Source organism: Neolamprologus brichardi, chromosome 12, assembly GCF_056152115.1.
Source record: "Neolamprologus brichardi isolate AB-2024 chromosome 12, ASM5615211v1, whole genome shotgun sequence".
NCBI classification, from domain to species: domain Eukaryota; kingdom Metazoa; phylum Chordata; class Actinopteri; order Cichliformes; family Cichlidae; genus Neolamprologus; species Neolamprologus brichardi.
The window spans coordinates 27,655,560-27,673,520 of record NC_142115.1 but is presented as its reverse complement, the minus strand read 5'-3'; the positions used below and the strand labels follow the sequence as shown (position 1 = coordinate 27,673,520).

Below are 17,961 nucleotides of genomic sequence, written 5' to 3'. Positions count from 1 at the left end.
CAAAAACGCACTCCTTTCACAGAATATTCTACATGTGACTATGAAAATGTATTGATTTGTTGCTTTTGTTAATGTTTGTCTTTAGGAGATAGATGGAAGAAGAACAGACTTTCCTCTGGTTTTCCTCTTTGATCGTTCCTCTTGTGTTTATGAACCTCAGTTTGCTCCTCGAACTCTCCCTGAAAATATCCGCTTTGTCCGTAAGTCCAAAGATGAAACCTATTTTATCTTATGATATGATTGCGATTGTGTCATTTCTGTTGCTTTCACTTTGTTTAAATGTTACAAACACTCATATGTGAGTCTATCCTTCTGTCTCTCTTTTTTTCCTCTTTTTTCCTAGAAACCGACCCTAACTACGTTCTGGCTTACAGTCCTCTGAGGAGGACTTGTGGCCAAGCGTGGCACACCATCCGCTCTCTCAAGGAAGACTGGCAAAGACTGCAGCAGGGGCAGAAAGCTGCCATGTAAGATGTACACCAGCGCACATGCAAACCTCGTAAACATGCTTCTATTTATTAAACCAAACATCTTATCCTTTTTCTTTAAGCATGAGCCTGCTGAGACACAACTCTTCACTGTCCAAACAGAAGAATGAGATGGTGTCCATGTACCAGAGACTCATTGCCAAACTGGATTTTTTTACCACCAGCCTTCACATAGACATGGATAAATACCAGGAGCAGACAGCCACAGGGATCGGTACTGTTACAACATTATGTTGGTAGATAGTAGCAACTTTACCCTGCCACTACCAGGACTGCATTAATCTATCCTTAAAGATGCACCTTCTTTTTTAACTCTCTTTATGAACCGTCAGATTTAAGATAAGGAATGTATTATAATTACTAGCAGAAATGCTATAACTGGTATTGGTCAATAGAACATTGACATTATATTTTTATTTATTTACAATTATTTATAATTGATACTTTCAGACAGCTAATAAATATAGGTATCTGATAATGTGAATTTATAGTAAGAATAGACCATGGATTCATACATACATGTCAGATATATCATCCTTACATGTTCTTTCACTTAAGCTATTCAGGATAAGCATATCCCAGCTGTCATGGGACAAAAGGCAGAGTACACCCAGTTTTCTGACTGTGCCATTGCACTGATAGAAACAACCACAGTGGTGCACCACCATGCTCTGTTAGGTTAAAGTGACTAGACGTTAGTGCTGTTTGACTGATTAGCACCTCTTCAGAAGGGGGGTTTTCCAAAAACACGAAATTGTCCACTTATACTTGTGACAAGTTTTTACAATCCACATAAAGGTTTTGTTATCCAGTTAATTTCTGTTGAATACAGGTAGTGGAAATAAGCTTCATACATACAGGGCGTGCCCTTAGGGAGCTCGGTCATTCAAGAGGGGCTTAGAGTAAAGCTAATACTCCTCCACATCGAAAAGCGGTTGGGGGTGAGGTGTTTCAGGCGTGTCTGGGAGAAGTCCTGGGACACAGCTGGATTGGAAACAACTCAATGTCCCCAGGTAGTGATACCCGGTTTAGCGGCAGAAAATGAATGGAAAGATAAAATTGACCAGTCAACAACTAATGAGAGCATAAACAGTTCTTAGTTTCAGTTAAGGCCAACATCCAGAAGTTTAGTTTCAGTTATTTGACTTTAACAGGAATTAAATTAATATTTTGGACAACAGTGGTTAATTGTTGTAACACAGCAGAATTTTTTTACTTGTAATTTCGGGGTTTTGTTGGGAACACGATGATCATATTGGAATGTTGTGGGGGACGTGTCCCCTTCAGTGTGCGTATCCATTGCATGTATTGAACCTGGAGCTTGGTGGTGTCTATAAATGTCTCACTGTCTCCAAAGAGATATTATCAGTGAGATATTATGCAGACACGTTACACTTGTAATGAAAGCTGAGTTTAAGGATCGGTATACTCCGACCCATGAGTACTCTATACTTAAGTAATCATGCAATAATGTAGTACATAGTATTCAGGGCTGGGAATGTCAGTATTCTGGCGTCACAGCGGGTGTGAGATAGTCTGCAGTTATTTATGGCTTAATTTGGTTGTCTGTGGCTTTTACCTCAGGGGGAAACATTTATCCAAACTTGTCTGTCTAGAACAATGCAGTTTGCCACTAACTAATGACTAATGTCTTCTTACATTTTTTTAGCATCAGACAAACTGCTGGGTGTGTGGAGAGAGATGGAGCAAACTGCTGTCAGCTGTGGTCAGGTAGATTTGACTTTTTCTCTCTGGGCATGTGTGCATAAAGAGTATTTATGTGTGTTTCAATAAGACTGAAACGTGTGGCTGTTTCTAGGTTAAGGTGAGTGAGTTGGAGGAGGAAATGATGCAGCTGCAGCCAGACATAGTGGATGTGCAGCGGCAGCCATGGAGGAGTGGAGAGGCCTTGGATACACTGTAAGTTTGAACCAAGCTTTACTGTAAAAAAATACATAAAAATAACAAAAGTGACTTCTCTGTGATCTTGGATCCTGCTCTCCTCCCCTCTTTGTTCCTCAGTGAAGGAAAAGCCATGGAGCTGTTCCGAAAACTCAGAGAGAAGCCCAGAGGTTTGGACTATTCATGCTTCAGTTCACTTTTTATTTAACAGCGGTAACAGCATCTCCTTGTGAAAATAAACCTCCTTTGACATTGTTCCATTCCTTTTCCTTCCACAGACCAGAGGTGTGCAGGAGACAGTCAGGAGGTGGTGCGTCTAGTGGTTCAGGCTGTGCAGTTCTATGAGAAGAAGCTCAGAGATTTCTACACACACCTCAGGTAGTCAAACACATTTTTTTAAATCATTAAACAATATGCACTGGTGAGCTTTCATTTGGAAACGTTTGCTGTTAAACTCAAGATCCATTATTTGGTGTTGAAGAGCAAAGTTGGTATCAGTTTTCAAGGATACTTATCATCAGGCTGGGAGAACACAAAGGCATTCCCAAGCCAGCTGAGCAATATAATCTCTCCAGGGTGCTGTGGGTTTGGCCTGGGTTCCCCTCCTCGTGGGACATGCCCAGAACACCTCACCAAGGAGGCATCCTTGTCCGATGCCTGAAACACCACAACTGGCTCCTTCTGATGTGGAGGAGTGGTGGCTCTACTCTGAGCCCCTTCCAGATGGTCGAAGTCGTCACCCTATCCCTAAGGGAGAGGCCAGGCACTCTTCAGAGAAAGCTCATTTCCGCCCCTTGTATCTGCAATCTGGTTCTTTCGGTTACTTTCGGTTACCTAGAGCTCACAACCATAGGTGAGGGTAGGGATGTAGATTGACCAGAAAATCGAAAAGGCTTTGCTTTTACGCTTAGCTCTTACTTCACCACGACGTACCAATACAGTGTCCACATCACTCCAGCCAAAGCACCAATCTCCCACTCCTATTTTTTCCAAAAATATTCTGCATGACTTTACATAATCCCAACCATTGGTGGCTGTCAAACTGGACCCATGCAAAAGTACAGATGAAATAATGTTTAATGAATCAGTTCTGTGAAGCTTTCTGGTGCTATGGCAGTCACTATGTTTCCATGAAGCCCAACACTACTACCTGAATTCTAGCAGAATTAAAATGTTCCACAAACTCAGCTCAATGAGAAAAAAATGATCTCAAACTGATCAAAATTTACAGTTTCAAACCTTAAACTGGTTTCAAACCTTAAACCTTTTTATAAACCAATCAGAAGAATAGCTGTTTCATGTGAGGAAAAACCGATTACACTCAAGCTGTTTTGCTTGTGCACATAAATGGGGATGTGTGCCAAGCGTGGCAGCTTCTCAGTTTAATTTGAATACAAACTCTCGTCTAATTAAAGAATCAACAGGAGCTCAGTAGTGACACCTACTGTGCTGAACAGCTGATATACATAAATATTTGGGGTATTAATCAAGCAAAAAGACAAATACACTACATATTCGTCATTTTCATGCATGCTCTGTGTTCCAGTTATATGTGTCAGCACGTTAGCTACACGGGTGCTTCACCTTCAAATTCTGTTTTTATGTGTTATGCAGTAAGACTGCACTGTGCCGCCAGCGTGTGATGGAGTTACTGCCAAAGGTGGAGGGCGTGGTCCAGAAAATGGCGGAAAGCGAACAAGTGCTGATGAGTCTGCAGGAGAGACGACAGAGGGAGCTGTGGAACCTGCTCAAAGTCGCCTGTGTGAGCAAAAATGACCTGTTCACAAACACAAAGACACTTCCAATTCTGATCATATACACTCACCGGCCGCTTCATTAGATGCACTTTGCTAAAGCTGATTTAGAATTACATTTTGAGAAACACTGGAGATTTTGGTCCATGTTGACATGAAAGCGTCACACACAGAGTTGATGCAGAGTTGTCAGCTCCTCATGATCCATAATGTGAATCTGGAATTCTGAGATTTTATTATGTTCAGTAAATAAATTTGAAATGATTTGAGCTTTGTGATATGATGCATTATCCTGCCTGAAACAACATACTCAGGTAGACTGCGGCATTGAAACGATGCTCTGCTGATGCTGTGCCAAGATAATATCCCAACACCGTTACCCCACCAACAGCACCAGCAAGCCTGACACGTTCAAAGTTCCTTAAATCACCTTTCTTATTCATTCTGATGCTCAGTTTAAACTTCAGTAGGTTGTCTTACACAAGCCTAAATGCAATGAGTTGCTGCCATGTGATTAGCTGCGACTTATTTATGTTAACGTCAGTTGAATAGTTGTACTTAACAAAGTAAGCACACAAAATACAATTTGCTTACAGTTTTGAGCCAGTAGTATATGTGTAATTTCTGTCTACTGTGATTATCAAGAGTGTTAAATTTACTTTATCAGCTAACATTGACTAAAGTCCATCATCTTGTCTTACATAGAGTAAAGTTCGCAGTCCAGTGAGTGGGAGTCCTGATGGATTACGTACCCCGTCGTCAGTACTGACTCCCAGACACAGCTTACAACAACTGTGAGTGCTCTCTCTCTCTCACTCACACACACACACACGAGCACTGGGATGTGAGGGTAGGCGTCCATTCAGACCCTAAAATTAATGATTGTAATATTGTTGAGGTGGTGTAGGCTTACGTTTATTTTTACATGCCTATACATGATGACTAACCAAAAGAATTTTAAACTAATTTTATATTGTGGGGGTTTGTTTAAAGACAACTTTTCAGAACATCTCAGACAGCACAGACACATAACAGGAATCCTAATAAAGTTGTCAGAGGAATGCATGAATAACTTTGGGTGTGTTTGCAGTGATGAGTCTCTTGTGGAGGAGAGCAGGACATTTGAGAGCCGCCTTCAGAGTTTGCTGCACGACACCATCCAGGAATCTGAGAGCAGTATGGAGGTGTGCAAACAGATGCATAGCAGCTGCATGGAAGTTTTTTGTGATTTTTTTTTTTTTTTTTTTTTTTTTTTTTATTGTTTAACTAAAACAATCGCCTTTTGTTTTTGTCCTAGATGCTGAGGGAGTGGACGTGGCTGCGTGGAGGCCAGGATTTCTCCAGTGACCTCTCATAAACTGAGTTTCCATCTTTGCGGATATGTAGTACTCTGCTGCCTCTGTGTGGATGGGCTGTCAAATTACACGTGGGATGTATGATGACAGTCTGAAGTGGACATGTAGCAGTTAAAAAAAAAAAAAAATCAGTGAGATTGCTAACACCTTATTGGCTTTGTGAAAAAGAATAATTAAATCTATGTTCAGGATTAATGTCAGAGAGATTAATTGGAGTGTCATCTTTCAGCTTAAACCGAACATTCTGGCTGTAATTCCAGTGAAGATTAAAATCTTAATCTCATATTACATATTTGTACATTCCTATAGGCTTATGGTTTATGAAGCACCTTGCACAGTTCTGACCCTATATCTGCATACAACATGATTATTGTAAATAATCTTTTGCTGGATTTGTAGACGATCTCTTTCTTAGTTTCAGAACTAATTTTGTTTCATCTTGATTGTTGGTCTTTGGAAACCACAGCTGTTATTCTTAACAAATGTGTGCCTTGAATTAAGTGTTCATATCTGGAACACTACTTTTTATTGCAGGTTTTATTTGGTTTAAGGATGTGATTTAGAATTGAAAAGAGGTCTGTTTTAACCGTTTGCTCAGTAACTGTATGGATGTGTTTTTAAACCCACTTATGAATGCATGGGGAAATGAGGAATATCTTCATTAAGAGGAACATGTATCAAATACAGCACAGTCCAGTATGCCATGAATAACTGCAAGTGTTTTGTTTATACTGTTGAATTGTTTTGACATGCTGGGTATGGCAATATTTTATACATTTTTTTAATCATTACCCTGAAACAATGAAAAAGAAGTCAAATGTGTGAATTTTATCAAAACTGTGAATTACCACAAAACTAACATATTACTCTGGTCTGGTGCTTTGGGCTCATCACAATTGTTTCCACATTTTTCTTCCCGTTTTCAGCTTAAGCCCAACAATTAAAGGTAGTACTGTAAAGATCACACAAGGTGATGCTTATTATCAAGTATCTCAGAATTATTTTGTGTACAGACTTTATGCTGTTAAGATTGTAAAAATGTCAAACAAAATTAAATCTTGACTCTGGTAAGCAGGTTTAATGTGACCTGGTGTTTTCTTTGCTTCATTTCCAAATAATTTGTTTGGACACGAGGGCGCTGATGGCCTTGACTGTTTTATTGTGATTAAGAAAAATAATATACAGAATTAGTGCTTGTAGTACTCTGCCATCCCGTGAAAAGAATTGGTACATCCCATGATTCATTAGTCTGCAGAACTTTTAGCAGCAATAATTTGTAACTTAGTAATGCGGGTATTCCATCTTACTTCCTTTAGTAATCTTTTTCTGTACAATTGTCTCACTCATTCTTGAGGAACTGAGGTTTGCAAAACATTTGTTTTTGCACAGCTCTCTGTGCATAGATCTCTACTTTGACTCTTTTAAATCATTGAATGACTATTTCAGCCAAGCTTTGGCTCTCAGAGGTCCTCACGTGTGACTCTAGAATACTTTGTTATACACAGGTTTATTCAACTTGATGACTGCAAGGTTCCCAGATCCTGTGGCTGCACCACAAGCCCAACTCATCACCCTCCCACCACCGTGCTCGACAGTTATGAGGCGTTTGTGCTGATATGTTGCGTTTTGTTTTCCCCAAATGTAGTGTTGTGGGCAAACATCTCCACTTTGGTCTTACTAGTCCAAAGGATATTGTTCCAGGAGTCTTGTGGTCTGTTCTGAAGTCACTTTGCAAACTTATGTGCCACCAAGAGCAGAGGATTTGTCCTGGCAGGGGTGGTCAAACTTGCTGATGATCAGTTAATCATGTGCATTTTAATTACCAGCACTTGACCAATACTACTTACCCTCTTAATTTCTATGGAAGTACTAAGGGTGTACAGGGCTGCAGAGTACTGTGAAAACAATTTTTCACATGACTAACATCAGTAGGGTGGGGGGAAAAACAAGCCAAGACCCACTAAAAATCTGTTTAAGTCTTTATTTCATTCAATAAAGCCAGTTTGAGGTCCTAACTGATGGCTAACTTCCTATACAAAGCACAGCACAGGTAAAGTGAAATGTAGTGCTCAAGGTTTAACAGTTACAGGACACAAAACATGACAAGACAAAGAGGTCATATAGAGATCCTAATTTTTTTGACCAAACAAAACCTGAAAACGAAACTTTTAGGTAACCGAGGGCTCAGAGTGTTTAACTGTTTTATTTAGGTGTAATGGTGGAAACAAAAGTAGTCCACTCAGACACATGACCCGTTTTTTCCTGCTTATTTCTCTCTAGCCTCTATTGCATCAGTTGTAAATATGACAATGAAAAGTCAAACAAAAAGAAAAAAACCTTAGCATTTAAAGCGTGCAACAAAACTACAATATACCAAAACAAGCACCCTCTAACAATCTCACTGATGTCTAAATCCCAGAGTATCTGAACAAAACCTGCCTGAATAACACAGAATGACAGGGTGCTTCAGACACATGCTATTAAAAGTGCACTTTGTCTGGCCAAAGCAGCCGAGAAGTAGCACAGTATTTAGAGAATGGGGTATTTGAATAAACTGGCTGCAAGACTGTATGCAGTACTCTGGTAATATATGCTAAAAACTGATGTGTGGGTCATGTCAATAACACTGTGAAATCCTTGCTTTAGAATTACAGTACTAGAGGTCTTAGAGGCTGTTTGGAGTTTCAGGGTTAAGGCCAAAGTGTGTGTGTGTGTGTGTGTGTCTCTCAGAGGGAAGATTTGTTGATGCGTTGCTGAGTGGGGCCATAGTAGTGTATTCTTCTCCTGCGTTTGCTTTCCTCTCCTCTTGCCAGTCCTGTTCAATCCTTACGCCTCCAGCTCGAAACCGAGGCCGATTTTGTGTCCACCGGCGTTCACGTTCTTCCCGTCGATCAGAGCAGAGAGGGTGAGCTTCACTCCTGCAGTAAAGAGCGTCACATTGTGTATCATGTAACCATACAGATGCTCTTTAGACTGTTATCACAGAATACATGTTTTTGGGGTTTTTGTTTTTTTTAAGAAGTCAACCGGCTAACCTGGCCTGAGTGTTTGTGTGTATCCAACTCCAACGAGACAGGCGTTGTTAACCTTGGCCTGTGAGGAGAAACAGATCATCAGGTGAGATAGTCATAAACACTGCATATGGAGTAGGTTACATAATATAGAGTTTATCATAAATATGAATATCAATCAGCCTCAGGCAACCGTTGCAAAGAAGATAAAGATGTTTGAGAAGCACGCAGCTGTAGGGATGACTCAGTAGGCAGCTGGTTCCACATTCAAATATTTGAACTATTGGATGGATGCTCATAAAAAGAATGGTATCCAGTGACTCTCTCCAGCATGGATTTTAGAGTTGTATAAATCTCTTGATGATTCTGGGACGGGTTAAAACATGTTTATCCTTTTTGTCATTGAACTTTTTTGGTAAAAAAAATAAGTATGGATTGTAATTTTTTTGCTAATTGTAACTTATTAACAACAATATAAACATTTTTTTGTGAGCCTGGTGTGATTAACCAACAGATGAAGACTTTAAGCGGCACCCCTTTACTCACAGAAAAGCAAGGATGCAGTAAATAAATGCATTTAGGTAAATTCATGAGTTAATTAATGAATTAATGCTGATAAAAATCTATTCAGTGGTCTTTGGTTGACATGTGATTATCAAAATATCTGAAGTCTAGCAGGAGGTATCTTTAGAGCATTCACATTTTGCTTAATCATATCCCTTATTTTATTGTCAAATATCATTTATTTCAACTCAGCTTACTGAGTTTGCTTCTTAACTCATTATTTACACAGTCCACACACATTGTATTTATTTATTATGTAAGCAATTTTATTTGTATAGCACCTTTCAAGATTTAAAAAAAAAAAAGAGCTTCACATACCACTAAGTCCACAGATCTTAAGCTCAAAGGAGAGAGTTCCAGAATCTGGGCACCACCGTTACAAAAGCTCTGTCACCTTTCGTTTTCAGCCTCATATGCTTACTGCTTACTACCCAATATTATTGTGCCAAAACAGTAACTACCATAGTGGGCATACTGCAACACATCCATTCATGAATTTTCTTAGCTGCTGGAGCATATCACAGCTGTCACTGAGCACATGGCAGAGGACAACCAGTCTGCAGGGCCAACGCAGAAACAGACAACCACTTACACCTTCAGACAATTTAGCAACACCAACTAAACTAACATGCATGACTTTGGACTGTCGAAGGAAGCTGGAATACCCAGATAACGCATGCACAGACATAAATAACGGAATCTCAACACAGAAAACCCCCAGCCAGACAGCAGATTTGAACCCACAACCTTTTTGTTATGCAGTAACAGATCTAACCACTGCAGCACTGTGCCACCCCTGAATACCGCTGTACATTTAACTAAAACCTCCAGCCCAGTCCCACAAAAGTTATACCGTGATTAGCTAGCAGTGAAAATGTATTATTTATTTATGTATTTTAGCATGTTAGACGTGTGCAGGATGTTTTGTCGGTTCTCACAGAGAGGGATGCATCCTTATCCAGCTGGTATTTGGCTCCAAGTCCAAAGCGTGTGTTATTGCTGCCTGCTGTCCAGGCTAGGTTGACTGCTGTTTCCAGGTTGCTGTTCACCTTTTGGTAAATGGAGCCACCGAACTCCGTGCCATCATTACTGAAATAGAACAACAAACACAATTTAAGAACTGAGGAAAAAACAAACCCTAAACTTAAAAAAAAAGGTTTCCTGCTTCTTTGTGCTGTGCTGTAGTGACTCACACGCTGGTATGAAGTTGGAAGTCGCCAGTCTTGTATCCAAGGGCAAAGTTGTTCTTGATGAGTTTAGATTTGGCAGTGTCGAAGGCCATCTGGTAACCAGCCAGCCAGCCCTCGAAGCCAAGCACGGCCGCTGTGTGGACAGTGGGGCCGGCCATGTCGAAGTCCAGGTCACAGCCCACATTCACAAAGTCCCGCTTGTAGCTGGTCTTCAGTTTGGCACTCTTCTTGCTAAAGATTGTAATTATTAGACACATGTCCTATTGAGAACATTTATTAAAAACCCTGAGAACAACAGAGCGTTACTCTTACCCAGTGTTCGGCACAAATGACGTGTCCAGACCGAGCTTCAGGCCGTTAGCCAGCTACAGACAGACAGAAGACTTAATACATTAAGTACTGAAGTATAAGCCACCACATATTATTAAACCTTTCCTTATTTTCTGTCATACGTATATGTTTTAAAGAGGTAGGTACTTATCACCATCATCCAAACACTCAAAACTTTGTTTTTTTTCTATTCTTTGATGTCAATGAGAGCAGATGTCTCTAATATTATCATCACAGACACAAAGCTTTAGTCGTGAGCCACACACTTGCTATCCAAATTTCTTGTCATGAGGAGCAGCCAATCAGTAATAATATTTTTTTTTTAATTTAAAAAATAAATAAATAAAAATATAATACTGGCAGCTCAGCCTCCCAGTAGATGCACCTATGGTATGAATTTCAAAACCCTACATTTGCCTAGTTCTTAAGATATCACATTCACAATATTTTCAGAAAACATGACCTCTGACCTCTAACCTTGAGGTAGAGGTCAATGCGATTTAAACAGATCTGAGGTTTTTAGTAGATACACACCCCCCCCCCCCCCCCAATAAATTAATTAAATAAACAAACAAATAAAATTCCTGTTTGTTTGACTTCACCTGGTCCTCCAACGTGATTTCTGTTGTAAGAGTGTTGTCAGTGTTCCACTTCTGGTTGAAGGTGAGCCCCAGATCCTTCATTTTGTACTTTGTCTCCAGGTGGCCTCCAGACCTCCCTGTATCTGTGTTGTTGGAGCCAGAAGTGTTGAACTCCTGTAGGAGAGACGGATCGAGTAATGAGGGGGAAGATGGAAGATGAGGTGGAAGGGAAAGTAGAAAGAGACATCAGAGCACAGCTAAAGACACTAGAGGCCGGGGGAAAACGAAGACAGGGATAGCAAGCATTATGTTTTTGGCTTTTCCTCTGCCAAACAATCCCTCACAGGGTTGCATGACTGGTTATTCAAAAAAAAAAAAAAAAAATTAAAAAAAAAAAAAAATCTACACCTTTAAGATGGAGAAGTGAGTTGGGAAGGTAAACTGAGGACTGTGAGGGAGAGGCTGGTCATGAGTGTTTAACGATCAGTGCTATTACAGCTGCGGTTGGGGTAATGCTGTCATTTAGGTGAGCCATTACTGCAAAGAAATAGTTGGCAGAAAGCCTGCACACAAACACACACTGCTATCACTCTTGCACCCTGCAGTGCACCTGTGTTTAATGATTACGTATGCACACTCACTCACTCTCCCACTCTTACCATCTGACAGGAGCATCCAAAGAAGAAGCAGAGAAAAGAGAAAACAGAGGAAGTTAGGGAAAACCACAGTCTACATGTGACAGTTTGGCTGCTTGCTGGGAAAATGAGAACCAGAGCTACAAAAAGTAAAAGTGGATGTCTTTTCAGTGCTTTTTGAGTGAGGCTTAAAGCTGGATCAGATTTGGAAAACTATGCAAGAGCTCATTTGTGGTTTTACTATGGTAACCGGTTTATGGCAACACAGATACATGGCACGTCTTTGTGAAACTCTTTCCCTTCGTGATAGAACATGCTGCTTCAGAGGAGAGAGTAAGGAATAAACTCATTCGACGGAGTGTTTCTCTGCTGACTCTGTATGTAGAGGCATGTCAGGCACTCTGACATGAAGACCTCCAAAGCCGTGAGTCAGACCTTTGCTCTACATCTAAGTGTTTAGAAAGACGTTTGAAACTAAATTTAAACACATCCAGTGACAACAGTAATACTTACAACTCCACTTTGAGACTTGGTCTTAACATCTATCTTCAATATTCCATAGCCTGTGGAAAAGAAATTAGGATATTTAAAAAAAAAAAAATACATATATATATATATATATATATATATATTCCGAGGAAGGGCAGTAAAAATAATCTCTTTGCACTGTCCAGAAGAACAATAGACACCTGCAGCACAGAGCACACAAAGCATTCTCTGAAAATCAGTCCTGCACCATAGTTTGTGCCCAAACAGCTTCAGTATGATAGCAACAGAAGAGCAGCAGTTACATATGCATGTTAAGTAGATTTCTTCACTTACCAAAGCCTTTACTGAAGATGTCTTTGGCAGATTTTCCCAGATCCGAGTATGCAGGAGGGACGGCCATTGTTCCTGAGGAAAGAAATGTACAAATAGTTTAATCACAGCAGTGACACACATACACCCACACATATGTGCACTTTTCATGTAAAGAGATACTCCAGCAATTTAGAAATACACTTTTACAACACTGGGGAAATTGCAAGATTTAAAAGTCTGTCCAGCAGAGCACTAAATATGCACATTTCTAGCTTTCCAATTTGGGTTAAAGTACAAATCTGTTGGATCACACATTTGCCTTTCATACCTCAACCTCTGAAACATTTGAGCCATGTAGAATAGCACAATATGAGCTTTCAATCGTTACTGAAGCACATATTGTGTAGTTTTTCAACAAAGATTAAATGGATACAGAAACAATAGCAGAGTGTCCCTTTTAAAAAAAAAAAAAAAAAAAAAAAAATCAAGATGCTAATACAAAATGAATTTTAGAGCTCTGCACTGGAAGCTGTGCAATACAAAGCACTTCTGAGGCCATACACACACACATGCTGACAGCACCGCCAACAGCATTTTCGATCAACCATCTACTCACCAACAATCATTACACATCAATACAAGCCAGTAGGGGGGCTGTCTGGGTGCTGGTTATAGCTCCTCTCTTCCCCCTCTATCTTCCACAGAAACCCTATTGATTGCCTAGCAGCAGTACATGAGCAAGCAGCAGAGGTTGTTAAACCAATGAAACTGTTTCCCTAGTTTAGGAGGATAGTATACAAGTCTTATTTTTGCAACAGCTGTTGCAGAATGAACAAAAATCAACATAGCATATTTTTTTGCAGACTGCGGCCAGGTCACTGCAGCAGAGCCAGCACAAGCAGTGGCTGGTTTGGTTAGTCAGCAACTACCACTCCTGCACACCACTGCACTGCACTGTAGTGTAGTGTTTCAGAGGCATCAGTGTCCCCTGGGACAGTGTGCGCGTGTCTGTGAAGAAGACAGCCTTGGCATTGACTTATATCCTATAAGTGTTTAATATTTTACTACCAGCACACCTTTTTGTGGCTCCTGCACCCCTCACCTAACTGGTCTCTTCTACAGAAGATGGGAAATGCAGCCAACACGTGCATGACTGAGCCACTACAGACAGATCAAATACTGTCACTTGGAAAAGAATAAAAAAAAAAAAGATAACTGAAAGCAGATGAAAACCGCTTAGACTCAAAGACCCCTTATCTCCCTGTAATGAAGCCAACATGCAATCCAGGGACCCTGATGACAATCCATCTGTGTTTTTACATGTAACCCCCCACACCACTCACCATGTCCCTTTGGTGCGTGGCTCTGACACGTCACACAGTGGTCTTTGTTTTCTGCATGTTTGCCTTTTCCTGGCATGTCCTGCTGCAGTACAATCCCAACATTCTGTGCCATGACTCTTCAGAGGGAGAAGTAAAAGGAGGGACAATGGGAAACGTTTGGCAAGAAGTCCTTCGCCACTTTAATTAACAGCATCATCACACAATACAAACTCTTGTTTTAAAGTGGCTCACAACATGTTACAGCTGCTGTAGCCATACCTAACTGATGTAAGCCAGAGCACTCTGTGCACTGCATGCAAACCTGGGCTGTGTGTAGACGTGAAAAGATCTTTTGAAATACTTTTTCCTCCATCCCGGACACAAAAGTACAAAAAAACAGAACAAATCATGAAAGTAAATCACACAGATAAATATGCACTTTAATGCCAGGTTCCTTAAAGTCTGGCACATCACCTACAGAGATCTATATTTACAATAACCCCTCTCCAAATCCAAATTCGGAAAAGATGCTTAAACAGATTAACTCAATGTGTGCACCAAGGCCCAGTTGAAGAAAGTGTGAATAATGCAAAGCTACTTAACAGAGTCTGGGAGGGAATAGCAAATGAAGTAGACACCAACTTTTTTTTAGGCTGATATGGCCAACTTTGTGATAAATCCAATAGTAAGTCTCTTTTTTTGGTGTTATGTGACAAATGAATGTTCAATATTCACTCATTCTCCTCTAGCTTTCTAATATTTTCATTGTGTCCTTTTTTTTTTTTTTTATAGATAAGGCCAGAGTAACCCAAGCTTAAGTGTTCATTAAGGCATTTGTCACATAGGTATAAAATAAGCTCAGAGATTAAGCGGGTGTTAAACACAGGGTGCTTGGTTTATGTTAACATGTAATTTGTTGTTGTGCTGGTTTACGTGCTGAAAATGGTTTTATTTGTGTATGTTGTGTTAGACTTGTACATAATAGACTCCTTTTTGAACATACATTCTGTAGACAGATATATACATGAAAACTGGATGATTTTTAAGTTTTGTTTTGTTTTTTTTCCTCTTGTTATTTCAATTATATTTGCATGTTTGAAATAAAATTATTCTATTTTCTATCAACCCCCGAGTTAAAACGTTGACGCTTAAACTAAAAAAAAAAAAACCCTCTCCAACTTTTGGATAAATAAAGCTTGTGTTATCTTAAGATTGCCATCATTTTCACATAATACAAATCCATCACCTGTGGTCTCAATATTCATTTTCCAGACACACAGCAACTACGTGCCAGACCACATGCAATTCCCAATCTGTCTTTGTCATTTCACCCGACAGACAATCCTTCTCCACTCTCTATCCCCTCACCCCCTTCTCCACACAGTCCATCCCCCCCCCCCCCCCCCCTTAGTTTCCTCACCAAGTCGCAGCTCTAAATTTAGCCCATGTGAACATGACACTGAATTACATGTGACTTGGCTTTTAACATGTGTCCTCCTCCAGGTTCAGCCTTTTAAGATCCCTATTTTTTTTTTTTTTAAGTACCAGCACAGTGTGTTTATGCACAAACACCTGCCACTCATCGTATTACTTACGATGCGCATACGTAATTATATGGAAGCTGTAGCCAGGTGATAGACTGGAGTAAGCGCAAAGGTCAAGGTGACCCCACATAAATGACATGGACGTATTTGAACACAAACAAAATGTTAAATGACTTAAAAATCCATAGAACTGTCCAGCGCAACATGCTTTTAGTACATACTGCTCAATTTGCGAGCAGCACAAATTCCCAATGTTTATAATAATAATAATAATAGATTGCATTTATATAGCACTTTTCGAGACCCTCAAAGCGCTTTACAATTGCACTATTCAGGCACTCTTACATTGACACACTGGTGGAGGCAAGCTACAGTTGTAGCCACAGCTGCCCTGGGGCAGACTGACAGAAGCGAGGTTGCCATATCGCGCCATCTGCCCCTCTGGCCATCACATGTAGGCAGTAGGTGAAGTGTCTTGCCCAAGGACACAACGACCAAGACAGACAGAGCATGGGATCGAATCGGTAACCTTCCGGTTACAAGATGAGCTTCCCAATCCCCCAAAACCACAGTCGCCCCGATGTCGCACTTCCTTTCAGCTGACTAATTTGAGTGTTGTTTCTTCTCTTAAATACACTGTGAAATATAAAAACATCTAAATATCTAATCTGAGTCCAGATTAACTGTGGAGAAGAGCAACTTATATATATTACATATGTTTAACCCCTCAAGTTGAACTGGCATCGTCTGCAGGATTAAATGAAAGGAATAATTCTGACATTCGCATCCAATAACAAGCCATAAAGGGGTGTCAAATATGCAATTAGGCAGTTGCACAACTCTAGCATAGCGTACAGATAACCAAACCAAGAGTGAGTGTGTGTGTGTACCATAATGTAGGGAATGTGTGTGAGAGATAAGGTGAAGTGCAGTGAAGTTATAGCTTAAACGTAAACTGAAATATGCAGCTCTGTCCTGCATTAGAGTCACTTTTAATGGGTTTTAATGTGTACAGTGACAACAAAAAGACTTCTGCTGTGTGTAAGCATGTGTTTATAAGTAGATTTAGTTTATACAATGCTTGCATCATCCAATAGTGGCATTAATATACCTTTTAACAGTGACACAATAAGGTATTTAAAGGCCATCTTTATAGTTTCCAGCAGTGCTTTTCACTATCTAGTTAACAACTTAATTTAAATACAGCACTAGACTTTGCACCAGCTCCTGCTACATGTGCTGCAGAAAGTGCTGAGATAGGTGTGAACCACGTTTTCTGAACTACTCTGCTAAACACACTATGTGAGGACACCACTTCTAAATTAACCCAGTTATCCTTTTTATTTCTACATAACACACACCGATGCCAATAACAATGAACAGCAATGATTATCAAAATATCGGCTGATAGCACTTTCACTGATTGCTTTATCCAAATAACCTAATAAAACTGTGTCTCACTAGGCCATTGGCAAGGATGAGATTCTATAATTGAACAGGAAGGAAAGTCTGAACAACAGGTTACAATCAATGACAAAAGATAGCGGTGCTAGTTGTTAATGTTCGTTTGTGTTTCTCAACAAACACACAGACAAGACGTTTAAAATAGATTTATGGTCTCCCGTCCCCCGGTCCTTAGCGAACATGCTCATGGCCAGATGCGTCCACCCTTTCATATACATCTCCTTTTTTTAAAAGCACAATCTCTATTTTAAGTTGTGCATTTCAAATGTTGCAGCACAACAGTGCAATAAATCGCACTTATTATCGCTCATAAAAGTGTGTCTTGTTGTTTTCGCTGCATGCCGTCAACACTCGTGGTAAGTTTTGGGAAGAGGGCTAAACTTCAGTTTTTCGAGGATGTTTTATGATAGTTAATTTTGGCTAACTATGGGAACACACAGGCCCGAACTGGCATTAAAACCTTGGCATAGCCGTCTGCGGTGGCTACTCCCACCCATGTGTGACTCATATCTCACTAAAAATCAAGCGGTTGTTGACAACAACTACCAATGCAGGAAAAAAAAATCGCAAAACAGTACCTTAAAAATAAAAGTAAAATATAATAAGGGACTTGCAAAAGAATCTTGCTTAGCTTACCTTTAGTTTTGTAGCGGAGTGTTGCAGAGTTTCAAAGGACAGCTCGCTGCAGCGGAGCACAGTGAAGAAGAAAGCAGAGGGAACCAGACTGAGCAGGCGCAGGTCAGACCTCCAGCAGAGGGCGGGGCCGTTGTGCAAGTGACGTTGGGCACCAAATCTCTCTTTTATTATAAAATGTTTGCAATATGCACATTGTGTCCATGACGCACACAGGCCTAATCATTCATTAGAGAATAAATTAATGCCCAGCAGCATTTGAAATAGAGAAAAATATGTTGATATGTTGAAAAATGTAACTAAGAGGTCTGACAGGTTAGTAATTCCAGTGTATATAAGAGTCTAAGAATATTTAAACACGGCCAGCTTCATACATTAAGAGAAAAT

The 17,961-nt window shown here is 40.1% G+C and overlaps 2 protein-coding genes across 3 annotated transcripts in view; one reads left to right on the top strand and one right to left on the bottom strand.

Annotated features, from left to right (window-relative positions):
* The window catches only part of ikbkb (inhibitor of nuclear factor kappa B kinase subunit beta), a 28,301-nt gene extending 21,726 nt beyond the window's left edge, over window positions 1–6,575 (top strand). Inside the window, exons 12-22 of the mRNA XM_006789951.2 lie at window positions 86–200; window positions 344–467; window positions 551–702; window positions 2,158–2,219; window positions 2,308–2,408; window positions 2,511–2,560; window positions 2,669–2,768; window positions 4,005–4,152; window positions 4,850–4,938; window positions 5,235–5,328; window positions 5,442–6,575. Of these exons, the coding sequence (XP_006790014.1) occupies window positions 86–200; window positions 344–467; window positions 551–702; window positions 2,158–2,219; window positions 2,308–2,408; window positions 2,511–2,560; window positions 2,669–2,768; window positions 4,005–4,152; window positions 4,850–4,938; window positions 5,235–5,328; window positions 5,442–5,501 (1,095 nt within the window). The 3' untranslated portion in view covers window positions 5,502–6,575. The remainder of the gene's footprint in view (window positions 1–85; window positions 201–343; window positions 468–550; window positions 703–2,157; window positions 2,220–2,307; window positions 2,409–2,510; window positions 2,561–2,668; window positions 2,769–4,004; window positions 4,153–4,849; window positions 4,939–5,234; window positions 5,329–5,441) is intronic.
* Window positions 6,576–7,466: 891 nt separating this feature from the next.
* Window positions 7,467–17,685, bottom strand: vdac3 (voltage-dependent anion channel 3). 2 transcript variants are annotated; one of them, XM_087849268.1, is made up of 10 exons: window positions 17,578–17,675; window positions 13,955–14,070; window positions 12,633–12,704; window positions 12,324–12,373; window positions 11,197–11,349; window positions 10,577–10,629; window positions 10,268–10,495; window positions 10,013–10,163; window positions 8,535–8,592; window positions 7,467–8,417 (listed from the first exon to the last, which is right to left on the bottom strand). In XM_087849268.1, the coding sequence occupies exons 2-10, from the start codon at window positions 14,064–14,066 to the stop codon at window positions 8,326–8,328; spliced, it is 969 nt and encodes a 322-aa protein (XP_087705394.1). In that variant the 5' UTR covers window positions 14,067–14,070; window positions 17,578–17,675; the 3' UTR covers window positions 7,467–8,325. The 2 variants fall into 2 exon arrangements, with proteins under 2 accessions (XP_087705394.1, XP_087705395.1); XM_087849269.1 differs by lacking the exon at window positions 13,955–14,070 and having other exon boundaries at window positions 17,578–17,685.
* Window positions 17,686–17,961: the final 276 nt, after the last annotated feature.